Source organism: Opisthocomus hoazin, chromosome 15, assembly GCF_030867145.1.
Source record: "Opisthocomus hoazin isolate bOpiHoa1 chromosome 15, bOpiHoa1.hap1, whole genome shotgun sequence".
Taxonomy (NCBI): Eukaryota; Metazoa; Chordata; class Aves; order Opisthocomiformes; family Opisthocomidae; genus Opisthocomus; species Opisthocomus hoazin.
In genome coordinates this window covers 21762469-21778622 of record NC_134428.1, presented here as the reverse complement: position 1 = coordinate 21778622, position 16154 = coordinate 21762469, and the positions used below count along the sequence as shown (strand labels likewise).

The window sequence follows — 16154 nt, the reverse complement described above, 5'->3', positions numbered from 1 at the left end:
CACCAAGTTTCAGAAATTTTAGTAAGACAGGTGGAGGTCACAGAAGATTCCACAAGACTAGAAACTCCATGGGGAGCTGATTTCTAAAACAGATTGCCTTTTCAGTGACCACAATCATGAGCTGCCAGTAACTGGACCTGTACTTTCTGTAACGTGCCCTAGCTGACATTTCAATTACCCAAAAGAGGGATCAAGAAACCAGCGCTCACAGCAGCCGGTTCTCCCTAAATGCTCTATTACGCAAACATTTTTTCACTGCAGTGATACACACACTTAAAATAATAATAATAAAAAAAAAAGGAGATAGCAGCTGATACTTGCCTGTAATGATGCCATTTTTCTCTACAGGTTCTTGCCAGCTGACCTTCAGAGATGTGTCCAGAATCTCAGTGAAGCTCAGGTGTCCCACCGCTCCTGGCTCTGGCAATCAGAAAAGAAAATCTGTTAACAGGAGAACCCCACTTACTCCTGATCCGATTCATGTGGCAAGGTTAGGGCAGAAGAAACCAAACACTGAGCCAGGGCCAAGGGAAGCCTGCTGGAAACATCAGTGAGAGCTGCAGGGGAGAAGGGAGAACGCGAGGTGTTAAGAAGCACTCTAGCTATCGTCACATAAATTATTTTATCCAGTCATCATCCTAACTCTGCAGAGAACTAAAGAGAGTGGCAGCAGGAGACCTGCACGCAACTTGTTGTCTGCCTCTCTTCTTGAGCTAATCTAATTAGAACAATCAAGCCGGCAATCCTGGAAGTGATTGCGCTTGCTGTTTTCCCTCCTCAATGGCGTGCGGCAGTTACCTGTGCTGCTGCGTGCAGCTTAGCTGGCCTCAGGTCTGTAGCAACACCACCAGCACTGCCGCACCCACAAGGTCAAAGAAAGGACAGAGTCACCAAGCCACTGCTTGGATGGATTCTCTCAAAACAACTCTAAAAATGCCCAACGTAACGGCAACTGTCTTCTGTAAAATGAATACAAGTGTGTGAAACTTTTAAAGGATTTTTATGATGTAGCTCAAGAGCTCTTAAAAATTTCAGCTCCCTAGTGTGCAATGAAAGAGCATAAAATGGAATGACTGTCAAGAATATGCCATCCTCCCTCAATTTTGATCTTCAAGGAAGACATCCTGACTGATTTTTGATCCAACTGCTGCTCTGTCTTCAATCGATGTACTGGAAAAAGGAGTTTTTGTTCACTTTATATTCACTGTGCTTCTGTCATTGGATCCCTGCCCGAGTATCCTCCAGCTCTACTGACATCAGTTGACAATTTCTCGTCTGCAATTTCAAATTTTGTTTCCTCCTCGCTTTAGTCCAGTTTCTCATTCCCCTCCAGCTATGATAAAAAAAAAAAACACAACAAACTTGCCAGTAGGTCGGTTACAACCACATTCACAGTTCTGCCATCCTAGTGAGGAAAATTTCCAAACCCATTCTGCGCCTATATAGCAGTCGAGGTATTACAGAAAGAACTGCTGACCCAGCAGCGATCTCTGGAATACCCAACAAGAGCACAGCAATTACGCGCTATTCGGGACCACGTCTCCGCAGCCATGCAAACCGCAGCCTCGCAAAGCCTTACTCCAATTAGCTCCTGCAGTCGCAGCTCAATTTTAATGTCATAATGAAGAGCAGGTGCGGGTTACTCCAAGCCAGGACACATTGCTTCTGACTGCGCGTCAGGTTTTATTTGACCCACAGTTCATCAGCAAACAGATGTGTTTGCACTATTTCTTTCTAAAGGATTGCCTAACTTTGCTATACCTGAAAACTACAGTGAAAATTATCACCTGAGGACATGAAAGACAGCCCTTTCGAATCCTTTCTCCCACCACATAAATACTGAAGCAACTTAGATCCAACAAGCTCTCCGCAAAGATGCATTATACCATCCTGCACTTCACTTCTCAGTCACCGTGAAAACCAAGGAAAGCAATTCTGAAGGATCAAAAAAAAAAAAATATCCTGCTGCGCACACCAAGAAATGTTTTAAATGCTTTAGAAAATACACATCTAGATTTCTCTCATTTTATGTTTCAGGATGGAATTTTCTTGTGTTTAAAATAACATTTCCCTGAGATACCCCCACTGCCTTGACTGTGCCGCTTCGCCCCCTTTGCACAAAGTCTTCAAGGCTCATTTCTGCAGCCTTTCCTTCGGCAGAAATATTAACAGTCTCTTTCCTCTTCCCAGCTGATTAATTTTTGCCAAATCTTAGGAGTCTCGTATCTTTGGCTTCTTACTCTTCCGTACTCACTGAAATTAGCCACGGGGTTCAAATGTTGTTGGAGGGAGAAAGACAGATGGACCCAAGGCAGACAGTCGAACACATTTACAAACCATCGAAGTCAAAAGCCTCATTTCCTTAGGAAAATAGGCAAAAAAGTTAATACTACACAGAGGGATCTGACACGTGTTTCTCTTTCCTTCATGCCTTTTCTTTTAACCCCAGATAAACACGTGTGAGTTTATATTAATGGTTCAGATTTCAGGTAGTTAAACTGCTCTCTTTGTGATCTTCTAGCTTTGGTCTACAATCTGCTCTTGGGGCACAGGTCTCGCATATGGCGGAGACTGACCACAAAAGGAAAATCCATGGGAAAGTACTTCATTTTTTTCATATTCTTTCAAGAGCATCTCATGAAAAATTGGATTAGCACTTTGAGCCTCTCTTCTGTGAATGTTAATGAGAATCAGATCTTTTCTTTACGGGAACACCAACTAACCTTAAAAATGCCTATTAAGGCAAAGCAGTATTCCTAAAACCAACACCTTAATGGATGTATTAGACATTTTTTTTATCCTGATTTGGATCTGAAAATGTGCAGCAGTGTTTATGACGCTCCATGACAGTGTCAGGAAGACACTGAAGCGCTGGCCAGAGCCAAGATCACTGTGGACACATAGTCAGCTATTAGGGCCACTGCAATTTAACTGTTATCTGCATCAGTCACACATCGGACTTGCTAGTCCCAAACATGTCCTGAGCAAACACTTCCAAGGGGCCACAGAGGCCAAAACATTTTCTGATGCAGGGAATAATTTAGATGCAAAACTATCCAGCTCATCTTACTTCACCCTATGAATATTATTCCACTTTTGCAGAATTAAAGTTATTGCATTATTGTGATTCTGGTTCTTCTATACAAACACTTGCAATTTAATATAGATACAGACATTTTCAATATATTGAATAACAGAAGGAAGCAATCGTAAATTAATCATTGACCTCCACAGGAAGTTCCAGGGCTCAGTTCCTAAGAAGATCAATTCATATTTATTCGGATGTCTGCACATGGATTTAAGAGCATAAGGGTTCACAGACATAAACAACGTGCTGTGTGTTAGCTGAACCAGACTAGGCAGCTTTCAGCTTCCATTCTTTTCCGATGTAAAAACATTCATACAGGTTTAGTCCATAACAAAAAAATTATCAAATGTCACAGGCTAAAAGAGCACACACGGACAACAGGCTGAGGTCACTGTCTGATGCAAAGTGATTTGACAAGGGATTGCAAACTGATTGTGAATCTGAGGTCCAGTATTAAGCATCCAGATATGAAAATTCTGGCTTTTATATCCAATTAAACAAAATCCGAGTGCTGAGATTCTTTACCAGTGCTGACTACTCACTGTCTTCCAGGGTGCGCAGGAGCTGGGGTGTGCTTCGTGGTCCATCGCCAGGTGTGGTGAAGCACAGAACCGACGTATAGTACGTAGTGTATTTCTTCAGGTTGGTGATGCAGCCGCTGTGAACACCATGAAAATCTGGAGCGATGGTGACCACAGTCACAGTCTCTGGAGCATCCATCGGCCATGCTAGAAGCTAGAAAATTTAAATGTGGATGAGCTCTCATCAGAAGTTGTGACTATTTGGAATCCAAGTATGGTTGGCTGCCAAAACCATCTTAATCTGATTGTAAAAAACCAAGCAATGCTGTTAAACTACTGTCAGCTCTGATGCCGAACAGATGGATAGAACACTGTTACTATGATAACTGGAGGGATGTGTATAATACTCACTACTGATGGGGGACACACCGATACCGTGGAGGTATTGCAATTCTCCATGTCTGCTACTAAACAATGCCAAAAATTATTGCAAATGATTATTTGTATGACATGAGTCTTTTGTCTCTCTCCGGGCTGCTCTGACCGGCCTGGACAGGCCCTGCTGCTGCAATGAAGCTGAAAGAAGAAAAGTGCTTTCAGCGCTACTCTGAGATAAATGCTTTATTTTATATTGGGGTTCTTTTAAAGATCCTACCGGCTGGGGAGGTTGGGGGTGAAGGGGGAAATCCTCCTTCCCCTCCCACAGCCCCCCAGCAACCTGCCTTGCCTAGCAGGCTAAGAGTATCCCAACGTTCGGTGGCTGGGGAGATCCACGCTGTGAATGATTCAAGTGGTTCTGGAACTACAGAAAGAACAGAAAATGGATGTAAAGATGATTACTACAATTTTTAACACCTGCGTCCCAAAAGTTAGACTCCTGAAGACATTTTCATGCACTTAAAGTAGCGTGCTTGTCAGATGTGCTCAGTTCTTCCAGGTTTCATTCATCTCAGTGGATCTTCTGGGTGATCAATATTTTTTAGAGGGGAGTACTTTACGTGTAGGTACCTAAATGAGGACTTTAAAAATTCATTTTTGGCAAATAACTTGAAAATTTTAAAACAATTTTGAAATCGCCTTAACGGCTTAGGGGTCTAAAGCTTTAAAGAGCTTATGAAACTTTTATTTTGTTCAGAAATTCTGATCGTGTGGCTTACATAAGGAAGTTAAAACTCCAGGCCTTACTCAGTCTGTGTAAATCATGCTATACGTATTGATTTCAGGCTCATAAACACGAATAGATGCCTGAAATTAATGGGCCATATCCGACACATTTAGCCAATGTCTATAGTTCCTGATAATCAGAAAGCACAGTTAGAGGACTATGAGGAGTAATTTTGTTAGGAATCTTTCATATTTGAAAAGGTGCACTTTACAAGTTCGTGAAATGCAAATAAATTTCAAAGAAAAGATAAAATGGAAAATGGTTGATAGAATAGTAAGTTTTCTTTTCTTTTCTAAATCACCTTTGTGGATTACAATTGGCGTTTATAACTTTGGAAGACTGATTCTCTTTTCGAGTACATTTCCTTGCAGAGTCTTCAGGAAATGTGCAGAAAATAAAGGTGAACAGTTCTGCCAGTTAAAGGAAAAAAGGATTTAATCCTTAGGAAAAGCAAAGGCCTAGCTTTGACTATTAGTCATTTATAAATCATACAAAAAACTATGCTATAGAAGTAACTGACAGAAATGTTCTCTCCCAGTCTGCAATTCGCAGTCCCTATGAGAAACAGGAACAGCAAAGCTGTTGCAATCTACTGCAATCAAAGAAGTCCAAGGTAAGAGAAATTTTGATAATCTCAAAAGTTCTCCCTAACCCTTGACAGATACAAATTATTATTTTAGTTACTTTATACCATTGCTAAAGAAACCGAAACATAAATTAGAAGTAGCTATGTGATGCGACTAAGGATCTTTAGACTGAAACTGTGTTTGAATAAAACAAAGAACAAAAAGCTGAAATATAGCTTTTGCAAATCTGAGCTCATCATGCTTGGACTTGCACCAGAAAATTACAGTGCATTGCAGTCCACTGACCCCCAAAAGTGCTGCTCTTCTCCAGAGTCTGAACAGAAGCCAAGTACTGCTTCTGTATCGAGGTTTCGTGATTTACTCTTGCAGCCCTGTCAGTCACCTAGTCTTGAGAGCTGATTCTATCTCTAGGAAGAAGAGACAAACGTGTCTACATGTATACACTACTTCAGCAGCGGGATTCTCAAACCACCGCTGCTCTTTATGAGGAATACATAGATCTGGGCAAAATACTACAACTCCCATGCATACCTCTGCCTCAGTTCCTCCGTGCCTTTGAGACATTCTTAGAGAAGGCTCAGGTCTTCTGAAACTTCTTAAATCCATCTACAGTCCCTCAACTCACAGCTTGTCTTCTGAACTACACATCCTTTCCAACCCACTCAACCTTCCCTCACCCAACACCCAAATCAACCTTCCTCCTCCCTTCTCATCAAACACAGCCATCTTCCCTCTCCCTGCCTTGTGATGCTGACGAGATGTCTCTTTGTTCTTCCCATGAATGTTTTTAAACCCTTTGTTTATTATGCCCCTACTGCTGAACTGTTGAAGGAGTTTCTATTAAGCAGTCCTTCCTGAGAGACAGAAATAAACCACTCCAGCTACCTCCTTAGCATACACTCTGCTGGTCAAAGTACCAACAAGTGCTCTGTTAAGCACTCTCTACTCTGCATACTGTAATAGATATTGCCAGTTGCCCCATCAACAGGGACTTATCGTGCTAACTTCATGTCATCAATCACGATTAATAAATTCTACCTTCTTCTGTCTCCCAAATCATCATAGTGGGAAAGTTAAGACAAATATTTAGTGTGATGTCTTGGTTCCTAATGGCATGAACGGGAATTTTGCATTAGAGTAAATAGAAATCTCCGGGTTGGTTTTCAGTGGCACAAGGACATATCTCCTGTACTGACTTTCCAAACTGTTTGATATTGAACTGGTTTTTGGCTTTGGAAACTCTCCAGGTAAATGACAAAGGTATTAAGACTTCTACCCCATGACATATTCCCTTTTCAGAACCTACATAAATTAGCAAACATTACGTTAAGAGCAACAATCGCTCAGCCCTCTCTCCATTTTTGTGTAAGATACCCTTGAAAATATACAGTCATTTTGGACATTCACAGATTATTAGATTCAACTCCTAATTGTTACATACCAGGACTGTTCAGGCAAACCTTATCTGAAGTTACAGAAATCTTGCTTCTATTTACCTTGTACCCTTGGTTAATACCATTGATGAACTGCTGGGGTGGAGGGTTCCAGAGGAACTGGATGGTCGTGGAGTTCACGGCTTCGACTTGCACATTCTGCGGTGGAGCTGTGGGCACTGCTCCCAGTCAGCAGAGAGGGAAACAAAAGAGCAGAGGAGGGATGAGCGGATGAAAGAGAAAGGTGAACACAGAATCCGTCGACTGCCACTCGCAGGTCACAAAGCAATGACAACCTTGAGAGAAGGATGCACTTCTTGTGAAACGGTAGCCAGCAATGATTTGGAGAGAAGGGTAATTGGGTTAATCTCTCATTCTGTATTGGAGATTCTTTCAAAGGGAGGGAAAGAAATGATTTCTGTAGCTTATTATTCCATAGATGAGTTTCTCTTAAAGACTTGAGACAGAAGGTAGGTAGTGACATGTGAACACATCTCTTTCAGTTATCCATGACTGCACAGAGAACGAACAGTTTCAGCAAAAATTCTTGAGTCTTTTAAGACCACACAATTCCCCACACCAGATAAGCAAACATGGAGTTTGCACAATTAAAACTCTAATTGTGAATTATAATCTGGTGACAGCATCTGTTTATTATTTACTGCTGCTTACAGCATTAGGACCAGTCATATCACACGCAACAAAGATTCTTCTTGGGAATTGGAGATGTTCTCGTTTTATCTTTATATGATACTCATTCATGTATATTGAATTAATTATATATATTCTGAGCCAATACATCCTCTAATCTGTGAAAAGCTGCATAAACATTTTATGCCAAGTATTTAAGTAGACAGATGTTTTCTCAATACAAGAGAAAGCACAGAACATAACAGCACACTGCCTTCAAACAACAAAAAATAACACCTAAATATTTTGCCATTTAATATAATGTTTCTTTAAATACCTTCCAGGCAATTTTTTCAACTTATTGCTTTAGGATGTCATTTCTATAGCTCTCAGAGGAAAGAATACTAATAGACAGGTCTATTTTTCCAAAATTACCAGGCTTATAGTAAGTTTCAGAAAACTGCTATTTGAGTATAAAAAAATGGACTAGACTAGTATTCTGTGAATCCCATAAAGTTAGTTTAATAAAGCTTCAAAAATATTAGTATTGACAGTCATGTGCATTTGTATTTGACAAAAGAGGAACTATTCACAAGTGGTTTTGAAGTGTGGGAAGTTTTGTTCCTTCTGCTTCCAATGGAAGATTTCTACCAAAGCCCCATGCTTCTAAAAAGGATCCACAATTCCCACTGAGGAATGGTGGTTTGCTTCGTACTTTTCAAAGCCAGGTCACAAACTTTTAAAGCTTCAAAGTACTGTTGGAAGATGACTCTTTGTTTGGAGAAGAAATCAAGACATCAACTTTAAAAATGTAAAAATGCCTCTTTTTTCACTGAAAGTTTTGTCTGTTTGAAAGAGACTTCTAGGGGTATTATTCTTCACTGGCGTAAAAGCCATAGAGCGACTGCAGCCAGCAGAGCTAGGACAGCAAACGCTTATCAAAGATATCCACAACCTAGAAATATCAACACAGAAAAATGGAGAAATCCTCAAAGATGTCAGGTTTGAAATGACAAAAACATCCACTTTCATGCCCTGTGTCACAAACTCCCCGATTGCTACCAGGGCTTGAAAACTCAGCTCTGCACATTATTTTAACCTCAGAAACTGCATATTACTCAGAATTTTCTTGCCCTAATTTAAAACCTGATGTCACAATTTATGAACTATGCATAATTATTGAGTTCTAAAACCAGAATTTATCCGATACTGCTCTAAATTTTCATTAGAATCTGGGCCGTACTTCCTGCCATGTATCATAATTCCCTGTATGCTTTTGGAAGGTTATAATATTATCTTAACGACCCATAGACATCATAAAGTTTTTGTAGTTAAGAGATTCACCAAATCATCCTGATATGCAGTCATATATATATTAAAGTCACTCTACAGTTGTAACGAGCTGCTTTGGCTACATTCCCCTACTAAATGTAGTTTTTCTTATTCATGTTCTTTGATGGAACAGTTTGAGATGCACAAGATGTATTTCAATTTCCTTACGTGTGCAACACTTCATATAACTAACTGTTAACGTGAATAAGATTTTTTTAAAAACCAAAATTCTTACTTTCCTGCACATTTGCTTATTCAGATATCATAACTGATAGAGATCTGTTATTGCAGAATAAAATTGGATTAGAAGCCTTCAAGTTAGTTTGTTACCAGAAAGTCACTTGGACATCGATACATTAATCTCCTTCTGTCATGAGGGCTAAACCAGCCGAGCATCACCATCTCCACTCGTTTCTCTTTCTTCTGTTGCACTACTACATTACAACTCTACTTATAAGTGCTAGGTTGAATTTGTAACACAATTATTGTACAGAAAATCTATGCGCAAGCCAAGTGCTGCCCACTGACAGCCACCCTTCAAGAAAAGCAGAACTTTGGCAGTGGTAGGAAGAGTCTGTTCTTCCCAGAGCATAAGAAACACGTAGGTGACTTGGGTTAACAGTACGACAACTCCCAGCAGGGCACTCCCACTGCTGCTTCATTTTCCTGAAGCACAGATTAGCTTGCATGTTGCTGCTTCATTCTGTGGGCATTGCTTTCTTTAGTGGAGGATCCCGTGGATGTTGTACAATGAACAGCAAATTTCCAGTGATTTCAGTATCACAAGGATTTTATTCTAAGGGTCTGATGAGTCTTTTAGATCTAATTCAAAATATTTGAAACTTTTTAAGAGAGGAAAAATCCTGCATCAGCAAGCTCCAAGTTTTCATCTGCAGTCCCTACAGTCCTCATTTTTTGAGGCTTTTTGCCCAGGCAAGCACTTGAGGATAGGTTTACTACAGTTTTAGAAATGTGGATAACCAAATGCATTAGTTATTTCTTTTAAAAACGGAAATATTTTTCTTTGATTAGGACACAATTTCCTGAAACAAGAATAAATCATCATAGCACAAAAAGTACCTGCTACAAGAAGAGAAATGGTAAAAATTACGAACAGAAAACATAAAACCTTCAGAACGCTGGAAATCATGATTCATATTACAACTCCTCTTTGGACTTCTTTATTGAAAAATCAACATCTGCATCTCAATGAATGCATTTAAAAGCTGGAAAGAATGTGGTCCATCTGATATGCGTAAGCTTAATTATACCGAAAAAGACATAATATATTTTTATATCTTTAATCAGTAAAATATTGGCATTATAATCTCAAATTCACTTCAAAGTGCCAGTATAAAGTTCTCCTTTTATATCCTGATATTAAAGACTTCCTTCGGTATCTGAACAGTTTTGCATTTAAAAAAGAAAAGTAGTCTGACAGAAGCTAAACCAGAATTGACCTTCTGGTCACTTCAAAACTCAAATATTTTTCCAAGATCATGATTAGCAACTTACTGAAATTGCAACTGTCCGCATCAAGGTTTTTCTAATTTAGTGGTGGTATCTATCCTCTTCCTACAACTTTCTTGTTGTCAAGTGGCACAGAAGCTACCAGTGTCAAATGGGTGTTTCAAGAGTAATCCCCACGTATTTCTATGCTCAATTTTTAAATCTGTTCTTCATCATGTTTGCAAGCATTCCTAAACCATCTTACAGTGGAGACCCATCTGGGAGTCGTCTTGGAATTGCAGATCAAATTGGTCAGACAAAACCAACTGTTACTTTCTTCCCGATAAAGTTCACATGGCTGGAAATCTGTTAAGAGCTCAGTCCCTGGGACTGGAAGTTAATGCACAGCATTCTAAGCAGAAAAGGTCATGGAAGCACTCCAGATAAAAGCCATTAAAAGGGTTTCGCTGACGAGGTAATTGAGAGAAGAGAAGGCATTAAGGTTAAGCATGTGCACATGTAATTATTCTGTCTCTAGCTATGTGCAAATAGCATGTAAAACCCCACAGAGATTCTGACAGCCAGACTACTGGTCTTAAATATAGATCTTCAACAGTGGCTTGTAGAAAAGTCTCCTATTCTTCCACAGCTTCTGACCTTTGTGGTGGCTGCTTCTATGTCTCAATAAGGCAGGCTCAGGGAACTGCAGGTTTTTTTCTCTATGTGAAGATCTGGTCGTTTCTTTATCGCAGTGGCTTGAGGTGCTAAGCCGCCCATCCCCAGCGGGAGCGGTGGGATTCCTCCTGGGAAGCCCACTCCCGTACGCGCCTGGCCGACGTCCTGTGCTCTGCTATGAACCGTAGCAGGGGCACAGAAAAAGTGGGCTCTGCAATTCTACACATGCTGATCTCTGAAATTCAGTAGTGTGAGATTCAGCACTAACGGATGACTTTGGCTTTTCGTGGCTGCGGAATGCCTTCTTCCTTTCCCGCATGCCTCTCACAAGGACAAGGTTTTACATCTTTTTTAAGAGCTGAGGGCCAGGGACCACAACGAGACAACGGCTCACTGCCCAATCTTTGTGAAATCGTTGAAAAAACAACAAAAAAAGCAGTAGATGGCTAATGACACTTCACAGTGGTAAAACTGAAAGATATAATATCCAACTACTACAACTCCAACCTGCTTCTGCACAGAAGTAGCAGGGCTCAGAGTGGCCATGGATGCTGTCAGGCTGTTGGGAGACTCCCCAATAGAAGCGAACGAGGATCTTTAAGATGATCTTGCCAAGAAACACTAAGGGAAAACTAAGGGGAATCTGTTTTCACTGAGATAAAATTTAATGATTGCAGAGGACACTCCTTATTCAGAAATTCCTTTTTCAAGATTATTTCCTGCATAAAATAGGAAGTTCTCAGTTAACTGGGTTTTCTTCAGCTCTTCTGCTTCAGTCTTATAAATTTCTCTGATTCACCTCCTCCCACGTGAGGAAGAAACCACTTTGGACCTGGCTGAACAGACCCTTCTTGCTTTTATCCTTCTCCCCGCACCATCAACACTCACTAGTCCAGTGACTCATCCACTCTTTTAACTCAGGCAGGGAATTCTGCTCACACTTTCCTGGCCTTTCAAGGTGTCCATGCACAGCACAGAAGTGAAAACAAAACAGTATCGAACTACACGTTGAGACCTACGAAGTTTAGGACATAAGACTGGCTTTTGGGATATGCATCAAAAGAAAGAAATGGCACTTACAGCAGAAACAAAAGTGGGTTAATGCCAATGCAAAGAGCCTAATGAAAGCTACGTCTCTACTTCTAAACCTTGCCTTGCTTAAATCTAAGGAGCTGTGGGAGTTTTTCAAAGAGCGAGAAGTTCAGAAGTATTGGTGCTAATGAACTAAAAAGGACAGACCCAAAGTAAAGGATGGAGGCTTCTGCTTTCTCAAACCAACCTGCAGGAAAAGGTAAACATGTCCAAGCGTACAGAGCAGAAACAACATTGTTACGTTGCAGAAAGACGTTTACACATCTCACAAAGCTATTCTTATATGAAAAGGTGTTAGGAAACTTCACTTTTTCATATTGCAATGAAAAGTCCTGCAGGACACTGTTTAAATAAGTAAAAATTGCCCTATGCAGAAGGCTGGCACAAATCCTTGTGAAAAGGAACATCAAAGAAAGGAACAGCTGGAGAAACTCTGATGAAGAAAGACCCATATATACAGAGCATCAAAGGATTAGGCTGAATATCACTCTGAAAAGACTTTCAAGATTTAGAGACAGTCAAACTGTCTGACCCTAGTGCTAGGATGTTCAGTGCTTTGCCAGTAAGTCTTTCTGACATTTTATCGAACTGACATTACGTGCCAGTTTCTCTACAAGTTTAGATCTTTCAGCACCTTGCAGGTTTGGCTACATTCTAGAAGTTGTTCATGATTTTCAAATAGTTTTGAGTAGCTGATTAGTTACCTGTGGCTAAAGCAATGCCAGAGGACTAATAAGGGATTAATAGACTAGGTTTTGGTATAAATCCACAGCTTATATGGCCAGTCAATATTCCCCATGACAAAGAGGCCAACGTGCTCATCTGCTCCTGCCAATGGGTTGATCAGCTCCCCGTGCTCGTTCCCTGCCAGGCTTTGACTGCACAGCACACTTGATTAATATGAGGTGTTTCAGGTATTTTTCATCCGCAGACAGACAGGTTCTTGCCAGCATAGCTCACATCATTTAATGCATGTCAGAATAGAGGCGGTGGTAGTGGTAGTAGGAGAAGGGGATGGATGGGAGTGTGTGACTTTGACATTTATCTCCGCTCATATTAAAATCAGAATATGATTTAGAAGGCAGTTTTACACATGACTTTTTCTTACTCCTGCTGGTTTGGTTTAGGAAGGACATTCTGGAGCAAGAAACAGCCACTGTTTCCCAACTACAAGAAAGATAAAGGAGCAGAGTTTCGGACAGTAGCACGTTACATATGGGACTTGATATTAATCCAATTTCAAATGATACTGATATCAACCAGCCTCCCTTTTCAACTCTAAATGTACAAAGGCTTGAAACTCTTTTTAGGACAGACTGTATGCCTTTGGTGATATGCACAGAAACCCGCCAAGGCATTCATTAGGAGACGGCAGCATCGTAAAGTAGTTACTTGATGCTATTATGAAATATTAATATATAAAATAATTAAGAAATATCCAGTTTTTCTTCTATGTCCACCCACCACTGAGCATTTAGGAACTACATAAAGACAAACAGGCCACTTTGGGTTGTCCTGCAGTCTAAACACTCTTGCTGATTAATATGAATGCAGGACTGACTACACTTAATTTATTACAGAGGATTTGTATCCTTATAAATGACATCAGACAGCCAATCAATAAAGGATGATAATAACAGCACACATCATCCAAGGAAATTAGAGTCAATTGCAGTGTTTAAGAAAAAAAAGTGTGAAGTCCAAACCTGAGTCTTAATAGATGGAAGGTTAAGGTGCTATGATAGCTTAAAATGTGCAGATACACAAAGTAATGAATTACAAGCATATCCACAAAAGAGATTCAAATTCTGTGTGCAAACCAATTCTCTGCAGAGATCTGGTCTTTAGAGGGACACAAAAGATTAATCCTGGCTGCAAGGAGAAGACTTTAAGAAAAACATTTCAAGGTCTGCTGTCAATACTTCTAGCAAGAGGTTGAGTGTGTCTACACTCCTCTAAACTGGGAGACTCTGCATGCCCTAAGACAAAATATAGATGGCTTCCTTCTTTAATTGTTGTGGTTAATTAGTGTTGCATACGAATAATCTTTTCTTAAAGATCTCCCTACACCTCAAACTGTACCTAAACATGTTATAATGCACTCCTAGTAACAATTAACAAACAACTACATATTCTTTACTGATTGTATATTAACTGATGTTCTGTCAGCCTACAAGTTTTTGAAACAGTTTAATTGTTTTATGACCAACAAAGTAGAGACCACGTACTCTCCAGTGCTCAGAATTCAGCACAACCCTGCAATTCGGGGAATATATGAAAGCTTTAAGGGCTTGGTACTTCACTATCCTACAGATTTTTACACCAATTTAGAGGTGTAAACATGCCTTACTCTGGTTATAAAAAGTAATTACATATCCTTTTGTTGATGTAATTTATACCCTTCTTAAAGCACTTACCAGAAAGGTGTGGAGGAGTTGTAGCATAAAAATCAGGGCTCTAAAGATCATTTTATCTTCCTCTTTGCAAATGTCTGCACCATTCCTGAAATGCTACAGAACACTCCTTCTCCACAGGCTGTATTTCTCTCCCTACAGTTGCCTTACAGTTTATTCCACATTTCTAAACCAAGGTATTCTGTGATTATCAGAACTAATGCAGCTGGTTTACTCCGCTTTTGTCTCCTCTATTGCACATGCGGCACACTGCATATCTCGACCACAACAAACACAATTCCCTGCGATATTCTCTCCGACTCTCCTGGCAGCGTAACCTCAGCCCCTGCCTGTCTCACATCCTATGAATCCATTCCACAGGACTCCAGCTCTCTTCAGCAGTTCTATTTATTACTTATGCTGCGGCCGACTCTGACCTGCAAGTGTGGTAACATGTCATCACGACGGGCAACAAAAATAGATAATTTTTGAATTCACTCCCAGCTTTTCCTACAACAGAAATAGTAGCAGAGTCTTGTCTCATCTCTGCTTAGGCACTGAAATTTGTAGGTGTTTCCTACCCCAAGCTGTCTATCCAATTTGGCTGAACTGACCATTAGTTTTACCAGTTGTTAGGTAGGACTATCAAAGAGCGTGTCTCCTCCTCAGGAAAGTGTGTTATAAATCTTAACTATAAGGCATATATGGGTCCGATTGGCTCACCTCCCTGTAAAGTGTACTCTGTCACAGGTCTGCTGAACGCTCCCAGCCCAGCTCCGTTGTAAGATGCCACCTGGATTTCATACTGGGTCCAAATGATCAGGTCTTTCACTAAGCAGTAGTTCACTTCTGCACTGGTGATGTTCTTATACTGGTACTCTCCAGGGAGGCCAGCCAGGCGATACCTACCATATGGGAAGAAAAATTTGCTAGTTAATTAGATGGTATTAATTATAGCAAATATCCTGACTAGCAAAATAGCTTCCTTTGTAAAGAGGCAATATGCAAACTTTTACAGCAGAATTATACAAAGAATAATGAAAAATAATCAGAAAGAACAGACTAACTCCCGATAACACCATATCATGTTTGACTGCTGTAGTATTTATAATCTGATCTCATTGAGATTACATGCTCAGGGCTAAACAAAACGGGTATTTTATCCTGTTTTACGGTTGCAGAAAAATTACAGCTTTTTAAATGTGGCTTGTCTAGTAAAAGCTGTGATTTAGTAGAAAAAAATAGCCCAGATGTGATTTTTATCAGGGTGCTGCTGTAAATCAGCTTGAGAAATGTTTTTTCCTTCTCCTCTGAAATCTGAAAAGGAAGAGCTCAGAGAGCTCTGACCTTCTAGAGTCTCAGGCATTGCCATCTCCAGCTTCCAACAGGATTTACTTCACAGCTTGATTAAAATAAGGATGGAATATAGTTGAGACTTAAGGACTGGTTGAGCACTGGAATTCCAGCAGGGCTGTACCAAATACGGATGCGTGGTAAACATCCCGACAAACTTTCTGCTGAGACAGGGGAAACTGAGACGTTGAATATATTTTCCCCTGTAAAAACTGTACTGCGAAAACCAGAGCCCCTTTGATGTGTCTCTTTAGGCCACGAAACTATGGAGAAGAACTAAATTATAGCAAACAAACAAACCTTGCAAATCTGTGAATGCGAATAATACTGTTTGTTTTCCTTCCTTTAGGAAACCAGTACAACAGATGCTTACAATATGCTAATTCCCAAAAAAATCAGAAAAATAGAGGCCAAGTAAGGGGCACAAGGCATTATT

General features: G+C 40.2%; 1 protein-coding gene across 2 annotated transcripts in view; it reads right to left on the bottom strand.

The window, feature by feature from the left end:
• SDK1 (sidekick cell adhesion molecule 1) overlaps nucleotides 1–16154 on the bottom strand; it is a 429398-nt gene that overhangs the window by 104877 nt on the left and 308367 nt on the right. For both annotated transcript variants that reach the window (XM_075436492.1, XM_075436493.1), the window contains exons 17-20: nucleotides 15089–15270; nucleotides 6858–6973; nucleotides 3631–3823; nucleotides 322–420 (exon numbers count right to left, since the gene is read on the bottom strand). In XM_075436492.1, the coding sequence (XP_075292607.1) occupies nucleotides 322–420; nucleotides 3631–3823; nucleotides 6858–6973; nucleotides 15089–15270 (590 nt within the window). The remainder of the gene's footprint in view (nucleotides 1–321; nucleotides 421–3630; nucleotides 3824–6857; nucleotides 6974–15088; nucleotides 15271–16154) is intronic.